This window comes from Erpetoichthys calabaricus, chromosome 17 (genome assembly GCF_900747795.2).
Source record: "Erpetoichthys calabaricus chromosome 17, fErpCal1.3, whole genome shotgun sequence".
Taxonomy (NCBI): Eukaryota; Metazoa; Chordata; class Cladistia; order Polypteriformes; family Polypteridae; genus Erpetoichthys; species Erpetoichthys calabaricus.
This window is the reverse complement of record NC_041410.2, coordinates 20704366-20727168: the sequence shown is the minus strand read 5'-3', so window position 1 is coordinate 20727168 and position 22803 is coordinate 20704366. Positions and strand designations below refer to the sequence as shown.

Sequence of the window (22803 nt, the reverse complement as noted above, 5' to 3'; positions counted from 1 at the left end):
TAGCTTCTACCTGGTGGGACAAGCTGATCACCTCCATCTAAAATTCTGACTCTCTCAGTGTGTTCAAGAAGCGTTTGAAGGCCCTCTTGTTTGGTGCACTTCTATCCAATGAATATTCGCTTTTTATACTTTAGAGATCGAAACTTACTTGTACGTTTTATATTGTTCCGTGCTCTTCACTTGTATGTTGTTCTGTGCTCTTCACGAGTGGTGATCAGTTTTGTCACCTTGTCCTGTTGCACCTGTTCCCTAACAGTCCCCCAGACCAATATTTACTTGATTATGTTGACTGATCTGTAAATTGCTTTGGATAAAACGTGTGCTAAGCAAATACATATAAATGTAAATGTTGTAATTCATGTTATATTAATGATAAGTTCTCTGAGTAGTCATTAGTTGTTTTGCCTGCCTAAGGTAAAGTCACTTCTGATGCAGGATCGCAGGAATCATCAGGTAGAGGTGTCCTTTCATCGGATTGGCTGGCCCTGTGCTGTGTCAGCTGTGGAATGGCCAATAGGGGGAGGCAGCTTGATGGCTGAGGTCTCCAGGACTCTGAACAAATCCAACTCCTATTATGTGACATCATCTATCGTTGAATTCTGCTTTGTATTTGTAATATTTCTATTGCACTATTGATGTGAATTTCCCCTTGGGATTAATAAAGTATCTATCTATCTATTATATAGTGCCTTTCATATCTGTCTATCTATCTATTATATAGTGCCTTTCATATCTGTCTATCTATCTATTATATAGTGCCTTTCCTATCTATCTATCTATCTATCTATCTATTATATAGTGCCTTTCCTATCTATCTATCTATCTATCTATTGTATTGAGGATTACTTGTGTTCTGTTCTGTGTATTGTAGTGTATTTACACCCTTTTTTTGGCACCCACTGCACTCCCCAACCTACCTGGAAAGGGGGCTTCTCTTTGAACTGCCTTTCCCAAGGCTTCTTCCTTTTTTTTTTCCCCATTCAAGGTATTTTTTTTCGGGATTTTTCCTTGTCATCTTAGAGAGTGAATGCTTTTGCTGTCTAAAGGCAGGACCTGTTAAAGCCATTGTGGTACTCCTTGTGTGACTTTGGGCTAGACAGAAATAAATTGTATTGTATTAATGTTAACACCACAAATATTCAGTGCAAGAGAGCACAGGGAGAGACTTTTATTAGCATCCATAACACTAACAGCCATACCTATATGGAGAAAATATCAATAAAATTACATGCAGTAACATTAATATAGGTGACATAAAACAACTACAACAATAAAACTGCAATACAACGATGACATGAATAACAACAACCACATCAGACTTGACACACAACCAGAAAAACAATTACAACAAACTTAATAATAATTGTAGCCACAACATCCTTATAATCCGAGCTACAACACAAAATAAGAACACCAGTAATACGTCTCATAACACAAACAGTAAGTATAACTATAGCAGCAAAGTAATGAGAGCATAAATAGAGGAACGATAGCAACAATCATCATACTATATATTTATAACAACAGACATAATAGGAGTTAACAAGAAAAGCAGTGATAAAAGTCCAAATAAGAGCATCAGTAATATAAAAATATGCATGCATAGCAACACAACAGCAACAGAAGATATCAAAAATCATCATCATAAAGCAATAGTAAAAATTAAACTATTACTTTTTTTGATTTGATACACTTTGTTCATCATAATAATGATTTTGAATTTTCCCATTGGATTGATAAAGTTTATCTAATGTAATCTAATAATGACAGCAATGCAAGAATGAAAAATAAGAATAGTAATAAAACTGTAACAGTGAAATACTTTGGCAATGACACAGTAATAAAAATAATAAACATAACAGTAAAATGATGGTAAAAATTTAGAATAATTTTGGCGATATAATAAATATAACAACCATATAATAATTTTAAAAAATCAAAGCAATAAAAATAATAATGATCCTGAACTGGCAAAGTGGTCTAGAAAATAAACAAATGAATAAAACAGCAATAAGAATTCAAAATAGCACTTGTAATAATCTTGTGATACTGTCATGGAGCAAAGTTAGAAAAGGACTTGAGGGGATTCAGCACTGAGCCACCACAGGGACTGATTTTAAAGCAAATGAGAGGAACAGAGGAGGAAGAAAGATGAAGGATCTGAATCAGGACAAGAGAGAAGACAATGGTAGAGGGAGCAGCACAGGCCTAAAATCCGTTGAGGAGGAGCCAAGCACTAAGCCGAGAGGAGACCACCATAGAGGAAAGGTGAAGGCGACATCTTTTGGCATTGCACCTGAGATCCTCTGGTAGATGGTTAAGGCCAAGTCTTTAGGCTGGAAACAAAAAAATGCTGAGCAATTTAGCTTATCAGAGAGGAATACAAGCTAAACTTGTCACAATGAAGCTTCTTCATGGTGCTAAAATAGTGAAAATGTCAATATTATAATAATATCACACGTTCAGTTTGTGTCTTATGGGGAATGTTCATCCATCCATTTTCCAACCTGCTCATACAGGAGAGGGTTGCACGGTACCAAGATTATATTATCTGGCATGATGACTGCAAGTCATCAAAAAAAGAAATGAAAAAGTCAATCTGTAATGAAATGAAACAGCCAGACCCGGTGCACCAATGCACATTGTTTTACGAAGCAATTCATTTCACAGCATTTCACATTAACAATCCATTTGCATTTACACGACAGCAGATGCAGACATTACAATCAAGAATAAAGTGCATCCGAGGCATCTAGAAGAAAACAAACTCCCAAACACGTCAAAGGCTGCCCCAAGTTTTATCATCAAAGGTGGGAATCTGTAGCCTTGATCTGACATCTTGTAGACTGACATCCACGATCAGTTCTGCAGAGCTCTGTCTTAATGTCCACAGCAGACATCTGCCCCTTCCTCCTGGTGATTTTGAAGGCTCTTTTGTTGCTAACATGCATTCATATTCAATCTGTTTAAAAGAAGACTGAAATACAAGGCTCATATGCCAGCCAGATCCCTACGGTAAGTTGTCAGGTAAGAATCATTCCATTGATCTTCTGCCCCAGGTTGTTGTTCTTCTTCTTTCTTTCATCCTTGAGAATCCCTCCATATGGGCTGAGCCATCATCTTGACCTGCCGAATCTGCTTCTGCAGCTGCGTTGTCTCGATTTTCACTTTTGTCTCCATTATTTGTCTCAGAGAGCACAGACTTTCATGAATGGCGGTAAAACCTCACAAAACAAACAGAGAAAGATTTGGTTTAGATGTCTTATTATACAATGAGGGTACAAAATCCCGGTGCTATAAAGCAGGGGTCCCCAACCCCCGGTCCGCGGCCCACTACCGGTCCGCAGCCGTCTGACAGCCGGGCCGCGAGAGAACTGCCGGCAACGGCGACTCACTCAGACTTTTCAGAACGCTTGGTGGGCGGGGCTTTGCAGCGGTGCAGAGAGAGGAGAGAGACCGAGGTGAGAGACTATTACAACAAAGTATTTTTATGGTCCCGACAGTTTCCCCATATGACATGAGTCTATAGAAATCACGTTACTACGAAGTACATTCAACAGATGCTTTCATTACAACGAAGTGACCTTGAAATGCTTGAACGAATCATCCACAGAGCAGTTAGATCTGTGGTCGCAGCTCACTTGTGCACGTTTGCACAACGATCCCCAAACAGAAACATTGTAAAAAAATCTCTTTCTTCGAACTTTCCTCGTACTGTTTTTTTTTTTTTTTTTGCTGTTTTTGTTGTCTGTGGTTTTCATTGATTCCTTTTGCTTATTGCTTGTCAACATTTGAAAAACATCCATTGGAAGTTAACTCATTGTCACCCTCCTATAGAAACGGCAGACACGAAAAAAAGATTGCAGTGTTAATGTTTGTGATGTGCAATCTGTTGGATTGGCAAATGTAAAGCATATGTCTTTGTTATATGCAAAAAAAGAAGAAAAATCTCAGATTGCAAATGTATGCGAACTGCTTCATAACTTTAACAATAATAGAAATGTTATGTAAATTGTGTATAAAACTGCCCCCCCCCCCCGACCGGTCCGTGGAAAAATTTGCATCTAATAAAGTGGTCCTTGCTGTCAAAAAGGTTGGGGACCACTGCTATAAAGCACGCCAGGCAGGTAAGTGTCCTTACATGTCACAAGTAAGCCCACTTTGTGAAACTGGCCATATCTCAAAACTGATACGATGTAAATAAGGCAGCAAGCTAGCAACCCGCCTTACTTATTAGAAAATAATGGTGTAAAAATTCTAATTCGGAAGCACCTTTACTCACACAACAAACAAAGAAAAAGGCTGTTAACCGGAAAAGTCCTCCCTGCTTTAACTTTTTTTTCTTTCCATCCTCGATGTTTGCTTTCTTGTATTGTGTTCTGGTGATTCAGCTTCTTTCAACTTCCTTGCTCAGACCTCAGCCTGTTTAAATGATCATTCATTGTGTTTTTTCCCTTTGGCACCTTCATTTCCCTGTCAAGCTAAAAAGCAGTCCTTTGGGTCGACCTGTTCCTGATGTTTATAACAATAATGAGTCTTAACATCCTCCAGGTGGTTATACAAAAAGTATCTTCTACATCAGGGGTCGCCAACTCCAGTCCTGGAGGACCACCATGGCTGCAAGTTTTAATTCTAACCCCTTTTTTTTTTAATGAGTGCCCTGATTGTGCTGCTAATTAACTTCTTATGAATTCATTTTAATTGAATTGCTTTTTTAAGATTTGTTCTCCTGAAGTTCTTCATCGTTCCTTTGAGTTGCTTTATTGTTTTCCTTAAATGGCACCCAAACAGAAATGAAATGTGAAGTGAAGGAGCCAACAGAAGACCAACTAAGTCAGGGCCTCAAACTCCAACCAATTTCACTCCAACCAGCTGCTTAATGAGGTGCTGATTCTTGTTGTCAATTTCGTGGCTTTGTTGCTGCGCTCGTGCTGCATTAGCAGACATTTCTGAAATTGTTTATTTTCTCTTTTCTAAGAGCACGGTTAAAATGTTTAGGGGACCTGAGCAGATCAACATTCCTGAGACCTTCATCTTTCTTTATTATCAGATATTGTATGATGGACACCATTGTATGATGGCTCATTTTATATCTCGTTATTGTTTGGCTGCTAATTAAGGATTAAGAAACAATTAAGGGGCTGAGTCTTCAAGAGCAAGTCAATTAAAATTAGTTCAAAAGAAGTTAATTAGCAGCTAAAACAGGTCACTCGTTAAGAAAAGGGTCAGAATGAAAACCTGCAGCCACTGTAGCCCTCCAGGACCGGAGCTGGCGACCCCTGCTCTACATCAGGGGTGGGGAAAGTCAATCCTGGAGGGCCACAGTGGCTGCAGGTTTTTGTTCTAACCCAGTTGCTTAATTAGATAGATAGATAGATAGATAGATAGATAGATAGATAGATAGATAGATAGATAGATAGATAGATAGATAGATAGATAGATACTTTATTAATCCCCAAGGGGAAATTCACGTACACCAGCAGCAGCATACTGATAAAAACAATATTCAATTGAAGAGTGATAAAAATGCAGGTATAACAGACAATAACTTTGTATAATGTTAACGTTTACTCCCCCGGGTGGAATTGAAGAGTCACATAGTGTGTGGGAGGAACGATCTCCTCAGTCTGTCAGTGGAGCAGGACGGTGACAGCAGTCTGTTGCTGAAGCTGCTCCTCTGTCAGGAGATGATACTGTTTAGTGGATGCAGTGGATTCTCCATGATTGACAGGAGCCTGCTCAGCACCCGTCGCTCTGCCATGGATGTCAAAATGATTAAAAAAATTAGAAAGCAATTCTTGCCAATAATTTAATTTCATGGCTTGTTAGTTCTTTAACTCTGCCATGTCAGGCCATTTTCATATCCTAGATTTTTTCTTCCCTTTTCTAAGGATATCATCAAAATGATGTGAAGCCTAAAATGGATGAGTAATTCTCAGTCCTTCACTTTTTTCTCTTCACTTTCCTTCCAAGTATTTAATTAAACCACATAGTGCACGATAAATACACACAGGAGTAAATGGAAACAAACTAAATGGAGAAAGGCTGCTTTCCTTTGTCATTTGCATCTTATTGCTAATAAAGACCCATTAAAAAATGAGAATACAGCTCTTTAAGAATAAAATAAGCAATAAGGGTTCAAAATCTTAATGAGCAAGACAACTAAGATGAAGCAAAAGTGTTACTTTTATTAGGCCATTGGGTTGGAACAAAACCCTGCAGCCACTGCGGCCCTTTAGGAGTGACTTTGCCCACCGCTGCTCTACATTCTTTAACTCTGATAAGCAGCAGATCTAATAAGCACTGTGAATCCTTTATCACTTTGGTTTTTCCTTCTCACAACTTCAACAAAACAGCTTTTAGTTTTGCTAATGCTGCAGTTACCAAAAGGCATCAACGAAATCTCACCAACCTCGCATCACTCCCATTGGCTTCAAAAGATCAAACCCATTTCGATACTAAAATTTTGTTGCTGATACCAATACCAGTTTTCACACCTCAAACCAAAGCAACTAACAAAAAACTCCACCACCTCCTGCCTCATGACTCCCAATACACACTGTGATGGACAGTTGGGACTCTTACCTGGCTGGGATGCCTTCTTAAGGGAAGGACCTGGGAAAGGAGCTTGCACAGGGCAATACCTCCACCAGGATGACAGAGGGCAGACCCCCGGCCTTACTGCGGTGCCATGGGTTTTGAGTATGGAAGCTCAACTATGGAGACCACCACCAGGGAGTGCAGGGGAAATGGCTGAGCCCTCCTAAGCAGGACTACCGCCCTACCAGAAGGAGGTCACGGGACACCTGGGGCACTGCCGGGTGCTCTATAAATTCAGCCGCCTCACTCCATTCAGGGAGCCTGAGTCGGAAGGAAGAGGGACAAAGCTTAACAGGAGGAATGAAGGGGGAAAGAGACAGAGAGAAGAAAGACAAAGTACTGTGTGCTTGGGACTGTGTTTTACTGAGCTGTGTACTGAGCACTGCAGGAATAATAAAGCCATGTGTTGTGCTGCACTTGTGTCTGTGCCTGTTGTGTCAGCTGTTTGGGAGCTGTGCACCCCCTGGTGGTTACAGCACACACACACATGCATACACACACACGCTTCACAGCTCCACCACAATTGGTAAATCAAACTTTGAAGAATTACACACATTATATCGGAGTCAGTTGGGATGTCATCCCTTTCCACTCAAGTGTTGTTCCACTACCTCGCAGCTCCAACTCACTTAGATAAGGGAGTGCGGTCCTTTTTATTACAGACCCAGGAGTACTTCCAGTGCCAGGGTGATCGCCCAATGGAAGCACTTCCAGGTCACACTGACGTCCATAATAATAGGGAGCTTGTCTCCTTGCAGCGCCCTCTTGTGGCACCCAGTGACCCAAGCAGGGCTACAGAGGCGTAGCTAGGGTTTTCAGCGCCCGGGGACAACTGAAGATTTTGCGCCCCCTCCTGTTTGCCAAAAATGCAATGGGGAAGGGAAATTTGGCGCCCCCTGGATGCTGCGCCCGGGGACAGATGTCCCCCCTTTCGTCCCCGTAGCTACGCCACTCCAGGGCTGCCCTGTTGGCTTCCCACTGGGCATGGATATCCGGGACTGCTGCCATCAAGCATGCTGGGGGAATAAAACTCCCCAGTGATATCTCTTCTTTTACATGGGCTGTCCGTCCATCTCTTCCTTCAGGTTCTGCTACCTGTTTCGTTCCTGGCCAGAATGCCCGTCCAGCCCATGTGACATCTACAGTTTACATTTAAGAATCATAGATCGTGAGGCGCCAGTACTGAATGTAACATAATGCTGGTATAGTACCATTGTAAAAACTGGGGAGTTCAGTACTTTTTTTTTATACTGCCTAACACTACCACCATGACACAAAATAAATCAAGGAGTTTCATGACATGACCTGATGAAATTCTAGTAGTGCTTCTGTAGACAGTTTATATATTCAGATTGGTATGAATTCAATCTCCTGTCTTGTTGAGATGGTAGTATCCCAACATTTTCAAACCTACTCATCCAAATTTTGGGACCATAGGAACTATAGCCTTTCTCAGCAAAAATGGACAAGGCAGGAACCAAGCCTGGATGGGATACTAGGCCATCTCATAGCCTTTTCCTGCACACTCCCACACAGGGGCAAGTTAGAAATACTCTAATGTTCATGTCTTTGGAATGTGGGAGAACAACTGGAGTATCCAGAGGAAAAAAATCATCAAGACATAGAGAGAATGTGATAAATCTTTGCATGGACTGGCATCCTGGCCAGGATGGTTTAAGGCCGTTACCTGACCAGTAGGCCTGTTTAACCACTTACATAGATTATTTACTCCCCCAGTACAACAGGTGGCAATCTCTCTGGGATACTGTGTTTGCATGTATACCCGCAGGGCAGGCTGGCAATTGCAGTCCCATTAGACAGCCTTTTTAGGTTCAATGGGTGCTGCCAGGAGGAACTGCAGGAACAGACCATCCCTACTTTAAGGAACTTCTGCCTGACCCAGAAGTGCTTCCAACATGTAGTGCTGTAGCACCAGAAATTCTCTCAGGTCTGGAATAAAAGGTCAAGTAGAAGAGGATGAAGCTCACCAGGAGGAGAGGATGGAGAGTAAAGACAAAGTGGGAGAAGATTACTGTTTGTATTTTGTGCTTGTGTGATGTTTGAGAGAAGCCAGAGAGAGGTATTTATGAAAATAAAATCTTTATTTGAACCTGGGACCTTTGTTTCTGTTGATGTGTTTGGGGCTTAGAGCTCAGTGGTGCCCCCTTGTGGTCTCACTCCACACAGATAGCAACTTGGCATAGAATTTGAGCCCAGAACTGGATCCCAGAGGTAGCACAGATAACTAATATACCAACATATCACTAATGTACCACCCATTATAGTTGCAGACACCCCAGAGGACAGTTGGACGTCCTGGCTAGGACGGTGGTGGAGTCCTTACCCAGCCAGTATGCCATAATGGAAGGATGGAATAAATGGGGGCAATACTCAGTCAGGACGCATAATGATCTGGGTGGGATGCCCGAAAAGTACAAGAACTGGCATGAGAGCATGGCAGGCAGCAGTTCATCCCCCACTTTAATAGGTGGCAGTGTACGTCATATAGAGTCCCAGTTTGGACACCCAAAGGGCTGGATGGAAGTTGGAGTCTGGAGGAGCAGCCCTGTTGGTATCCCCGGCAGATGATAGAGGACACTACTGGAGGAGGATCTCCCTGGCTTTCTCATAACCCAGAAGTAGGGAATCCATTCCCGGACAGGATTGTCCATTCCCAAGAATTCAGGAATCCCGCATTTCATTCCCGGGAATCCCAGGCATCTCACATGTGAACGGTTTTAGAATGACCAACACTTATTTTTAATCAAACTACTACAATATGTTGACACAAATAAAAGACTAACCTTATCTACAAGCAGTTCAAGCTGTCATAGAAGTACATGAATCTTTAGTTGTGGTAATAAGAGCGTAGAAAGCACAACATCCTCATAGGTGGCGCAGTGGTAGTGCTGCTGCTTTGCAGTAATGAGACTGTGGGAGATTGTGGGTTCGCTTCCCGGTTCCTCCCTGTGTGGATAGTGCTTTGAGTACTGAGAAAAGCGCTATATAAATGTAATAAATTATTATTATTAACGTGTCCAGTGTGTGGTCGTCCATGCGAGAGCGCACCTTCGTGCAGAGTACGCCAGCCGCTGAGAAAGCACGCTCTGCCTCCACTGAAGTAGGTGGCACAATCATCAGATACTGATACACTTGTTCTAAACAATGCCCGCGCTTGCCGTTGCGCTGAAACACCGCCATTTCAGCTTTTACTGATGCATCCAATTTCTTGTCATCATTCTGTGATGGTAAGTTTCATGGCACAGATAATGCTGATGCAACAGACTGACGAATTGCAATTTCAAGTTGCTGTTCAAAGCTGTTGTCTGATGAAGTGCAAGCTGCAGTAATGGCGCCACCTTAATTATTTTCAACTATAACTCTGTTATTTCTTGATCAATTTTTACACTTTTACACGCTATATATGTGAGCTTGGCCTTTCCTGTTTTCCCAGGAATTACAGCAGTTTACCCAGAAGTACTTCCAGCTGGCTATATCACATCATCGGAAGCACTCCCTGGTTCTCAATAAAAGGGACTGTGTCGCCTTGTCCAGACGAGTTGGAGCTGGGAGGCAGGAAGGCAACACTCGACTGGAGGAGAGCAGCGCGGTAGACAGGGGAGAGGAGCAGAAAGAGAAGAAGAAACAACTTCTTTTGTACTTGTTTATACAAGGTATTTGTGTAATAAACACCTTTTATTTGAACCTGGGACTGTCTTGTGTGTTTGTGTTTGGGGTTTGAGAATCACTGGCGCCCTCTAGCATTCACACAGTGTATAAGCAAAAGTTTAAATTGCTGGACAAAGAAAAACAAAAATAAGGCTAAAAAAGTTTTTGTACAGTATGTGTGTTAAACAACCTATAGAGTCTGAGTAATTGTTAGAGAAATAACTGAAAAATGCCATCATTGACAGCATAGCAGAGATATTCCTCTTTTTGTTGTCAAAGGTCTAGTTCAGGTTTGAGACTGTTCAAATACTGACTCAGGAATGGGGGATTCATCTTACCAGAGTTGGTTTCTTCTCTCATGTTCTGCATTTCGTCCCACAGCCGTTTTTCTATCTTGCCAATTCTGGTGTTCAGCTTTTCTTCGGTTTGTTTTGCACTCTGTGACCCCGAATTCATTTTCTGTGTGTCATTCATCTTCTGGAGTTTCATAGAGAGTTTATTGTACTTGTCCTCTAAAGCCTTCTCACTGCTCTCCTGAAGTGAAATACAAAAGGAGAAAAGTTTATTGAAGGAATTGCTCTACTAGTTGTGTGTGTGTGTGTGTGTGTGTGTGTGTGTGTGTGTGTGTGTGTGTGTGTGTGTGCATGCATGTGTACGCGTGTGTTTGTGTGCATGTGTCTTTGTGTCTGTGTGTGTGTCTGTGTGAGTATGTGTGTGTATGTGTGTGTGCGTGTGTGCATGTGTGTGTGTGTGTGTGTGTGAGTGCGTGTTTGGTGTGTGTGTGTGTCTGTGTGGGTGCGTGTATGTATGGGTGTGTATGTGTGTGAGTGTGTGTGTGTATGTGTGAGTGTGTGTGCATGTGTGTCTCTGGGTGTGTGCATGCGTGTGTGAGTGCGTGTTTGGTGTGTGTGTGTGTCTGTGTGGGTGCGTGTGTGTGTGGGTGTGTATGTGTTTGTGCGTGTGTGTCTGTGTGCATGTGTCTATGTGTGTGTGTCTGTGTGAGTGCATGTGTGTGCACGCATCTGTGTGTGCATGTGTGTGAGTGTGTGTGTGTATGTGTGCGTGTGTGTGTGTGTGAGTGTGTGTGCGTGTGTCTCTCTGTGTGTGTGTCTGTGTGTGTTTGTGTTTGTGCCCTAAAATGGACTGACGTCTTGACTGCTATAGGCTGCAGCCCCCTGCTGTTGCTAAATTATATTAAATAAGCTTCAAAGTGTTGTGTTAATTATTGTATTGCATGCTGGGTTCATAATTGGAAGCACATTAAATATGAAGTAATTGAAACTGTTATTTCTTATACTTAACCCACAGCTTATACAGTAACTCTGACACTAGTCATAACAATAACTTCATGTCTGTTTCTTGTATATGAAATTGCATACTGTATATGTTGCATTTAAAGTGCGCTGTTGTGTTTATTGTCTTTTTTGCTTGTTATTAGCATTGTACTCCGGTCACAAGTTGGTAGGAAACATGTTAACATTTACTTACTTGGATGACACCTTCACCCAAAGCAACTTACATTTATATCACAATTGCTGACATTTCTTTTGGTTTTCCAACTGGAGTACAGGCAGGTCAAGTGACTTGCTCAGGGTCACACAGTGGAAGCTGTGCCCATGGCAATAAACCTGAATGTTTGCTCTGTTATGGGACATTTCTCTAAGCTCAACAACAATGCCATGGGGTACTTTGTTAGAGTAATCAGGACACCAACAGAACCACAGACATCTTATACTGATTTATCTGTTTAATGTGTGCATTTTCTAAACCTGCATGTACCTGAGCAGAATCATCAACAGTCAGCGTCTGTCAGGTATAAGCATTCCCTATAGTGAGCACCAGTCTGTGAAAGCAGGATAGTGGGAGGAAATCAGCATGAATGTGAAGAACATTTAAGTGCCTCAACATATAAAACACCTAAATGGGAGCAGAACCAGGATACAAGTGCTGTGCCATTGTTTGTCCTAGATTTAATTAATAACAATCTTCAAATGTTAAGATATACAACAAGTAGGGTGTCACGCATGTGTGCCCAGGGACCAGGCTCCAATACCACCTTGGAATGAGTGGCGGTTGTGTTGGCGCTAACCATTTCTTCTTTCCCCACATCAGTTCCAAGAAGACAACCGAGGATAGTGCCTCAGTATCCAGAGAAGGCTCCATATGTCATATTTCAGCCAGCATTTCTCCCCTGGCTGGGGTTCAAATTTGTGTTTCTTGTCTGTTTTGACTAATTTTGGGCCATTTATTACAGTAATCCCTCGCTATATCACGCTTCAACTTTCGCGGCTTCACTCTATCGCGGATTTTATATGTAAGCATATTTAAATATATATCACTGATTTTTTGCTGGTTCGTGGGTTTCAGCGGACAATGGGTCTTTTAATTTCTGGTACATGCTTCCTCAGTTGGTTTGCCCAGTTGATTTCATACAAGGGACGCTATTGGCAGATGGCTGAGAAGCTACCCAATCAGAGCACGTATTATGTATTAAATAAAACTCCTCAAATATATTGTGAGCACGTGGGCTGTTCGCACCCCTAGAGGATACGGACGCTCCTCAAAAAACACTGAAAGACTACCTTCACATTGCTCCCTTCCTTGCTGGGCTAACCTGCGGCTGCTTTGTCAAGCAATATGCTTCCCGCACGGTGCTTTGCATACTTAAAAGCTCAACCAGCACCGGTTTTTGATTGTTTGTTTTTCTCTCTCTTTCTCTGACATTCATACTTAAAAGCCCAAACAGCCCTATTGATCTTTGATTGTTTGCTTTTCTCTCTCTCTCTCTCTCTCTCTGACATTCTCTGCTCCTGACGCGTACTCCTTTGAAGAGGAAGATATGTTTGCATTCTTTTAATTGTGAGACGGAACTGTCATCTCTGTCTTGTCATGGAGCACAGTTTAAACTTTTGAAAAAGAGACAAATGTTTGTTTTTTAGTGTTTGAATAAAGTTCCTGTCTATCTACAACCTCCTGTGTTTCTGTGCAAATCTGTGACCCAAGCATGACAATATAAAAATAACCATATAAACATACGGATTTTACTTCGCGGATTTTCACCTTTCGCGGGGGGCTCCGGAATGCAACCCCTGCGATGGAGGAGGGATTACTGTATTTGTATTAACATTTCTTTTGCAGGTAATGGTCGTCTGGAATATGTGTGCGCCACTGAGAGTTTGTACCTTTCCCCATTCCTGTTATTAGTGGAATGGCTTAATTTATAAAGCCGGCCAATTATACATGGGGAGTGAAGCACCTGGCTTGGATGGCCCAACAGACTGTAAGGGGAGGAGCCAACAGTATGTAAATGAGTGGCGGGAATAAGGTGGGGCAAAGCACAGAGCCAAGTGAGAAGCGGACGCCATCACAGGAAAAGGCAAAAGGGAAAGAGGTTGACACCATATGGAAAACGTCAGGTGAGCCCAGGTTCATTTCAGGACAAATTATTTTCCTTTCTGGTGAAGGTATTCGGTAGAGGACCTGATGGGCCAGCACAAGGAACTGTTGATCTGTATGTTTCCCAGAACAGGAGGTATGGTTCGGCGCCTCATTCCCCACTGCAGACTGAGGTAGTCATTCCATACAGAGAATATTTAAAGGACTACGAATACATTATATTTTTTTCTTTCTCAAATTTATGTATTAGAAGCATATGTGTTTAAGTGTTTTATACCGTGATTTGTGTTGGGTGGGAAGCGCTACAGTGCGATATTATGTATATAGAGGGGTTTTTTTGCTACAGGAAGTGTGTGTATCTTCTTCCAATAATCATTTTTTACTTAACCCTGCATTCACTGGTGTGTCTCTGTACTTGGGGTGGTGTAGTAGGAAAGTAGTGTTGGTCACTTGCGGCCCGGATTACTTTTTTTTTCCTTTGCTGCCACTCAAGGAGGGCAGCGCATATTATAATCGTGCTGGTTCTAAGAGCAGTACATGCATTTTATGTGCATTTTTCTTTGTGTCTGTTTCTAATTGGAAAACGCCTAGACTGTGTCCCATGTGTTTTGTGGGCGGGGCCACCTGCCAATCACCACCAGGACTGCCCTCCACTCTATATATCAGAGGGCCTTCCATAGTTCCTGGTGATTTATTTTGAAGGCGCTAGGGAGTGGAGTGTTTTTTTGCTCTGAGATTCCTGGATTTTTTGAAGCTCTGCTCTGTTTTTGACTTTCGCCTTTGGATTCTGTTTTGGGGATTTGTTCGCTGTGGATTGCCTTGCCTTCTCAGGCAATTCCTTTGTACTCTTAGGAGCTTTGTGCATTGCAGAGCATTTTGTTAAAATAACATTTGTTAAAAGAACATGTAAGTGCAACAACATATACATCACCTAAATAGGAGCAGATCCAGGAATAAAGTTCTGTGCTATTGTTTGTCTTAGATATAATTAATAACAATCTTCAAATGTTAAGATATACTACAAGAAGGGTGTCATGCATGCATGCCCAGCGATCAGGCTCCAATACTACCTTGGGACGAGAGGGGGCGCTGGCGTTAACCATAGATAATTCAAGGCACTATTTTGTGTCTAGCTGGGGTTTTGAAGGTAATTCATCCCCTAGAGGGCAACCTTTGAAAGCACTTTTGGGACTCACAAGTCACAACACCATAAACGCAGGTGATCCTCTGAAGGAGGCAGAAGATTTAGAAAAATATATTTGGTGCAGACCTTTATATCAGAAATGGCACTATCATAACTCTCACAGTATTAGCAATGTAATCTGAAAATCTGGAAATTAAATTTTCACAGTTATGTGGAATAAACCTTCTTCACTATCAAACTGATATTTATGGGAGCATGTGAATAAACTATTCTTTACTACTGAGTGCAGTTTACTTCTAAGAGCATGGGATTTGTAAACATTTTAGTTTTGAAATAATAGTGGTCACTTGAGAAATTTTAAATGTAAAAAATTAATAGATTCACTCATTACAAACTTCAAAAGACTTTGTTGGACAGTTATCTTATCCAGAGATCTTGACAATACATTGTTCTTTTCTCTCTTGTTAAATTAACCCTAGCCTGAATGAATCTATTAATTTTTTACATTTAAAATTTCTCATTTAAATATTTACCAATGTTGTTTCTTGTCCTAGAGTGTGTATATAAACATAGGGAACTCCAGTTTCTGTATTACATCTTGCCTGAAGAAGGGGCCTGAGTTGCCTTGAAAGCTTGCATATTGTAATCTTTTTAGTTAGCCAATAAAAGGTGTCATTTTGCTTGGCTTTTCTCTACAGAATGTTCAAGCAAATTATAGGAAAAAAAAGATCTAAATCTGTTAAGTAGTTCTCTCATTCGCTAACTAAGCGTAGTTAAGGTTACGCTCCGAGACAGACATGTGAGTGAGGAGGTCACCGCCCCCTTCCCTGCAGCCCGATGAGTCTCACTCTTGGATTTGCACTAATAAATCAGTACCACAAGCGAACTACGATACTTAGCGTGATGAGAAAGTCACAAAATACAACAGAATGTTCAACCAAATTATAGAAAAAAAACCCGATCTAAATCCGTTAAATAGTTCTCTCATTTGCTAATAAAGCGGAGTTAAGGTTACGCCCAAGGCAGACGTGTGAGTGAGGAGGGCCCCGCCCCCCTCCCCGCAGCCAATCGGTACCGCAATCGAACTATGATAGTTAGCGCGATGAGAAAGTCGCAAAATCAACGGAATGTTCAAGCAAATTATAGAAAAAAACCCGATCTAAATCCGTTAAGGGGTTCTCGCGTGAAATGCAGACTGACATACAAGCGGGACTAAAAAACTATAAGAAAGTTTGCGCTTGGACCACAACATTTTTAAAACCGTTTCTTAGTGAGCACCTCTGGGCCAAGGGTAACCTACATTCCAAATTTCAAGTCCCAAGTCCCAAGTCCCAAGTCCCAAGTCATGGTTTGGGAGATTTCGTGATGAGTGAGTCAGAGGTGTTTGGCTTTTATATATATATATATATTATTATATATTATTTATATAGATTATATATTATATGAATTGTCCATAAACAATAAAATATGCCTTTGTGTAAATCTAGGCTTAGTCTGTTTAATTTTAATTACAAAGTAAAATCATTTAAATTATAATGTAAAACCAAACAAATATTTTAATTAAATGTTAACAAATGAGATTTTTCCAAGCATGTTTTAACAACTAGTGGTCATAGCTGGCTTCCTGTGTCCACAGAGGATGATGTTGGACTCATTTTGGACCTGCACCTCAATGGTGACAGAGCTCCCACTGAAGTGTCGTACCTTTAGGCTGTGAAAAGCCTTTGTAACGAGTGCTGAGAGCACTACATTTTAATTTTTCAGCCAGGGTTCTTCACCTGGCTGGGGTTTAAAGTATTGTTTCATGTCTTTTTTGTTTCATTTTTGTTTCTTTCATTTATGTTAATGTTTCTTTGGTTTATTATCTTCATTTTGTATTATGCATTAGTTGTGTTCCATGTGTTTTGAGGTGGGACTACCTGCCAATCCCCGCCAGGAACAGACCTCCACCTTATAAATCTGGAGGATCTCCCATAGTTCCCGGCTGTTCATTGAATGCACTCTGGGAGTTTGGGGAGTTCTTGTGTTTTTCCGTGCTTTGTATCTGTTTGATATCTCTGGATTTTTGACTTCGCCTTGGGATTTCTGTATCAGGACTGCTGTTCACCTTGGATTGCCTTATGTTTTTAGGCAACTCCGTTTTGCCCTTTGTGCTCTGAGCATCTTTTGTGAAGAATAAAACCTTTTCAGGTTTATGAAGTTTCTGTGTCTGCCCGTTCATTTAGCCAGGGTTTGGCGGTATATCCTCCTCTAGTGGGCATTATTGGAAGTGCTTTTGCAACTTTCTGGGACTTACGTGCTTTGAACAAGTTGCCTGGTTTGCTCCCCAGCCTTTTTTGGCATCCTTGGTATATAAATATATCCCCAGGGGATATATTTTACCTATTTAGGGGGTAAATTTCCGTAAAAATGTGAAAGTCTTGAAGATTTCAGTTAGTTCCTAAAGATGACAGGAGAAATTGCTCTTTAAACAACTGCACCAAGAATATCCAAAATCGTAGGTGAAAAGCAAGGACAAGCGTCTCTCTGACTGATCTCATCGACTCATCGACGAGTGTGTTTTATTCTGATGTAATACCAGTATCTGCTCATCATTAGTTGTTTTTAAATAAGTGAAATAGTGTTACATGCTATTGTTCTTTTTATTGAATTTAAAATAATAATGTTAAAAACATCCATCCATCCATCCATTTTCCAACCCGCTGAATCCGAACACAGGGTCACGGGGGTCCACTGGAGCCAATCCCAGCCAACACAGGGCACAAGGCAGGGAACCAATCCCGGGCAGGGTGCCAACCCACCGCAGGACACACACAAACACCAAGCACACACTAGGGCCAATTTAGAATCACCAATCCACCTAACCTGCATGTCTTTGGACAGTGGGAGGAAACCGGAGCGCCCAGAGGAAACCCACGCAGACACGGGGAGAACATGCAAACTCCACGCAGGGTGGACCCGGGAAGCGAACCCGGGTCTCCTAACTGCGAGGCAGCAGCGCTACCACTGCGCCACCGTGCCGCCCATGTTAAAAACAGAATCTAAAAATTTCCCCTTTGTTGATTACTTTATTATGGGGATAAATTTACTTTTGAAAAGTTGCCATGAGTTAAATAGGAGGGAAAAGGTTAGGAACCGCTGTAATACAATAATAGAAAACACGCATAATGAATGGGGTAAAGGGGACCTCACCATTCTGTTCTTAAGAAAAGATGACATTTGTTCAGTCTTCTGCAGGAATTCCATGACGGTTCTTTTTTGTTCCTTTTCCACCCACATTTGCAAAACATCAATTTGTGCCTTTAAATCATCTGCTGTTTTCTTGACCCTAAAAATCCAAAGAAGGATATGATCACAGAGCACTTGGTCAGCCGGTCAGCCATAATGCAGTTCATTATTCCGCCAGTGTTTCATTACTCAAATACTGTAATAAGACAGGAATGGCAGTCATTTAATTTCTGGGCTTTAGAAAGATGGCCTTTTGCTCTCTGTACCAGTCTCGTTTTAGTAACTGCTTTAAAGATGTCTACTCACTTGGAGTCAAATAGCTGGAGCTGATGAGTGCCGCTTTCTTGAGTCATTTTCATTTTAGCATCGTGCTGCGCCATGCAGAATTCAATTCGGCTTATAAACTAGGAGATCAGAAAAGCGTGAGAATTAGCAAAGCCCCCCGCTGTGCCCCTTTAGTACCACAGTCATATTGTACATTTACTGCTCCTCAGGCAGTCAGACACCTGGTACCACATCTCATTTCAGGATAATGAGGTGCTATAATTGTATCACTCTGATGCCTTCAAATTTTCAGATTCATTGATTGAGAGACAATTTAGATGAAAATTGACTTAAAAATCATAAAGACACACTACAATTGACTTGTTATTTGTAAAGCAGTACAGCTGGGGGCAGTACGGTGGTAAAGCACTGCCAACAAACAGCTCTAGAGTACTGGGTTCAAATCCTGGCCCAGTTCCAGTCTCTGTTTCGTCTGCACATTCTCTGTGAGCCCTGGGGACCTCAGCCTTCCTCCCATATCTTAAAGACGTGCAGGTTAGGTTGAGGCCTGTCTCCTTTTCTCTGTACACCTCAGACTATATATATATATATATACTGTATATACTAGGGGGTTCCCCCAGCTCACTTCGCTTGCCAACCCACCCGGCCTGCACTTCACGTCTCTGCTGCTTGTGTTGTGAACAGGGGGGCTGAACACACCCCAAGGAGATGCAGTCGCTCCTCCGAAACCCCCTGTTAAACGGTGATCCAATGGAAAACAAATACAGTTTTTTTTTTTACCTCCTCTTTGCTCGATCAGCTGCAGGCTTGCTGCTGCAGCCATGCCGCGTGATCTGCATCTCGAACATTTAAAAGCCTGTACAGCAGCTGTCCTACTCTTTGTCTTTTATTTCTGGCCCCAGGTGTGGTTAAATCTTTTGGCACAAAGTCTCCTCTCATGGGATATGAGTTCTTGATATTTTTAGTTTATAATTTAAAAACAGAATAAGAATCTGAAAATCTAACAACATCACATTAAATAATCACATCAATAAATTCTGAAAAGAATGATACCAAACATATATATGTAGGTTTTAAAATAAGCCTGATTTAAAGCGTGACAAAAAAAGTGACATAAAGACGTCACATAAAATCGTTGCAGAAAATCGTTGCACTTTTAGGCTTACGAATTTATATATATATAGAGAGAGAGAGTAGATATATATATATACAGTATCACCAAGTCATGTCTCTTGCAGAAATTCTCAGATGATTCTGCACTAAGGGGATGAGACAGAGGAAAGGAGTCTGGTGGAAAATTTTGTTTCTTGGTGGAAAGAGAATTGTCTGCATCTTAATATCACCAAAACCAAGGAACTGGTTAATGACTTTCACCACACTAAAGAGCCTCCATGTATGGTCACTATCTAAGGAGTGGATGTAGAGATGGTCCACTCCTACAAGTACTTGGGGGTCCACATTAATGGCATCAATGACAGGTTGGACTGGTCTTGTAACACAGAGGAGCTGTATAAGAAATAGCAGAGCAGCTCGGTTTCCTTAGGACACCACATTCCTTTAATGTGGGAAGTGACATCCTTCACATCTACAACTCTATGATGGATGGCTAATGTGATTTTTTTCCCTTCAGGGAAAGTGTTATTTTATCTTAACTCACCTTTCTTTACCTTCCCTTATCTTACCTTACCTTATCTTATCTTGGCTTAACTTATTTTGCCTTTCCTTATCTTATCCTACCTTGTCTTTGCTTATCTTATCTTATCTTTGTTGCACCTTATCTTATCATGTGTTTCCTTTCCTTATATATTCCAGTCTTATCTTGTCTTATCTGATTTTGTTTTATCTTTTCTTAAAATATCTTACCTTATCATATTGTATCTTATCCTATTTTATCTTTTCTTATCTTTTTCTTTTATCTATCTTTTCCTACTCTTACCTTACCTTACCTTCCCTTCTGCACTGTGGTCTGTGGGCTGGTAACAAATTAACCTATTGAATCAACAACCTAATTAAAAGGTCAGGCTCAGTTATGGGATGCACTCTGGATTCCCAGAGGTGGTAGATAAGGACAGAATAAAGACAAAACTGACAAAACCATCACGAACAATGCTGCACATCCTCTCTCTGATACATTAACACTGAGGACTTTCAGCCAGCGGATTATTCAGCAGAAGTGTGAGAAGAAACATGACTGGGGCTCCTTTATGCCAATAGCAATATGCCTGTGTAATGTCTCACTGTGACTGTCATTTTTTAATTTTCTTCCATTTTAGTCATTCTGGTGTGTGTGTGTGTGTGTGTGTATGTGGATATATATCTATTTATCAATCTATGTATGTTTAAGTTATTTAAAGAGCTCCGGTAAAAAGCCAAATTTCCCAGTGGGAACAAATGACAAAAAAAGTCAAGCTACCACCTGTAATTCTGAACACCAACATCCCTAAACTCTACAAAAAAAGGAACTATTCAACAACACTACATAAAGTGATACATGTATGACTGCTCCTGTTACTCTTTAGAGGTTGGCAGACCTCCTATGTAGCTTGCTATTTCTCCATATCACCTCCATTCTCCTGTTCTCTTTCTTTTCAAGGCTGTGTCCACACTACATACATATGATACCCTATGCTTCTAGAACTTTAGCTTGAACTGGGACCCTGGGTATCTAGTAGTTTGTAAACCAGAAGAAAACCAGTAGTGGGTGAGTCATGCAGTAATGTGCCTCGTCACAGATCTTAGCATTTTCACGTTTTTTTTTTTTTCATGCTCAGACAATCAAAAATGCATATGTCTTAATTGTCCGCCTACACTGGGTATGTATACAGCATAAGATGCCTTCAACCGGGCCCAAACTGTGTGAATATGGCACAATTTTAACCCCAATTTGCAGTTGTCAAATAGTTTTCTGAATCAGCCTGAGTTTCATCTTCATCGGCCACCTTTTCACGTGCATTATGAGAGAGGATGTGATGCTCAATTGCATCTTACACTTGGGTTGTTGTTTGATTGGAAGTATTTTTGCCATGTCAGAAATTTCAGTCAACTTTCTTGTAACGTGAGCAGCTTCATGCACTGATTTTCCTATGCCATCCTCAAATTTCCCATAATTCATTGGGCTCGTGCAGTTTGAGCATATACAGTATACGACTGACGGCTCGAACATGACATCTGTGTAGTCGCTTGACCACAAATCCTGAAATTCATTAACAGTTTCTAAAAATCACACAAAACACAATTTAGATGCATACATATACGCAATGTTTTTATGCCCGCTGCGTTGGAATATGTTTTTCTTCTGTGAAAGGTGACGAATCAGGGAATGAAATGTAATCTAATCAGGGAACAGCCGTGTAATTAGCATGATCCAACCAGCATGCAATGGAGTCTGTGTTTTTAGGAATCTTTGTTTTCATTGGTCCAAACTGAAATGCTGCACTGATATTTTTTAAATACATTCGGTTCTGGAGAGCATTTTCAGAAGTGTTCATTTTGGTGGTTTGTAAATGTAGTTTGGACAAAAGATGAAAATGGCGACTAATGCCTGCGTTTTTAAGTGAAAAGCAGCAGTACGGGACGGGGCGTAAAACTGTGTCAGTGGTAAGAAGCAGACATTAATATAACTAAAGATTATCACTCGCTTCCCATGTCAGGGAGTCACTCAAAAACTCATTCAACACAGTCCCACCTCCTGCTAACCTTTTAAGGAAATCAAAGTCCATAACCCTCATTGATATTAAAGAGCCTGAGCCATCAGTGCACCCACAAACCTGGAGGGTTTCTCATTTATAAAAGGATTTTACAAACAGTTCTAATTGTACATGAAAATCAATGTACAAAGTGGGATTTGTAAAACCTAAAACTGACATGAAAACATTCTTACATGTACAGGAACTGAAAAGCATGCGTACAAACTTCTCGTCATGCGCACACATTTGTACGTACTGCTTTGCTCACAATGTTTTCCCAGACGGGTCACTTGCTCATGATGCTATGAGATTTACGTGAAATAAATAACTAACAAATATGTGTATAAAAAATAAAATGTTAGGCTCAGCTAACATCAAGTGGGAAAACCTTAACACCTAATGAAGAAATGAACAACCAAAACGCAAATGGCAGAAATAAAGTGATTATAGTTCAGAATAAAGCCGGTGCAGAAAGACAGTTAAAAGTAAGCAGTAGATAGACTGTGTCATTCTTTTTAAATAAACAAAAATTAAAAGACTCAGTGATTTTGCTATGGACTATAATAAAATCAGTTTATTGTCTCAATATTTCAAATATCATTCCATTAAAATGTCCCATGGATGTGCTGCAGTCCCCCAAACTCCTGACACAAAAATCTTGGACACAAGTTTACTAATGAATACAGGGTTTATTGTGGGAAACTCTTCCTAGTAAGCATTTCATACCTCACAACTGCACTCTAATTCCAATGCAAACTAACTTTGTCGTCTTTCTCTTCTCTCCTCTGCTCATCT

At 41.0% G+C, this 22803-nt stretch overlaps 1 protein-coding gene across 2 annotated transcripts in view; it reads right to left on the bottom strand.

The window, feature by feature from the left end:
• Positions 1-1456: 1456 nt before the first annotated feature.
• Positions 1457-22803, bottom strand: part of LOC114667981 (protein FAM81A-like) — a 74601-nt gene continuing 53254 nt past the window's right edge. The window contains exons 6-9 of one of the 2 annotated variants that reach the window (XM_028823541.2): positions 18344-18441; positions 18002-18137; positions 10608-10803; positions 1457-3224 (exon numbers count right to left, since the gene is read on the bottom strand). In XM_028823541.2, coding sequence (XP_028679374.2) covers positions 3082-3224; positions 10608-10803; positions 18002-18137; positions 18344-18441 — 573 coding nt within the window. In that variant the 3' untranslated portion in view covers positions 1457-3081. The remainder of the gene's footprint in view (positions 3225-10607; positions 10804-18001; positions 18138-18343; positions 18442-22803) is intronic. The other variant, XM_051920468.1, reaches the window with a different exon arrangement.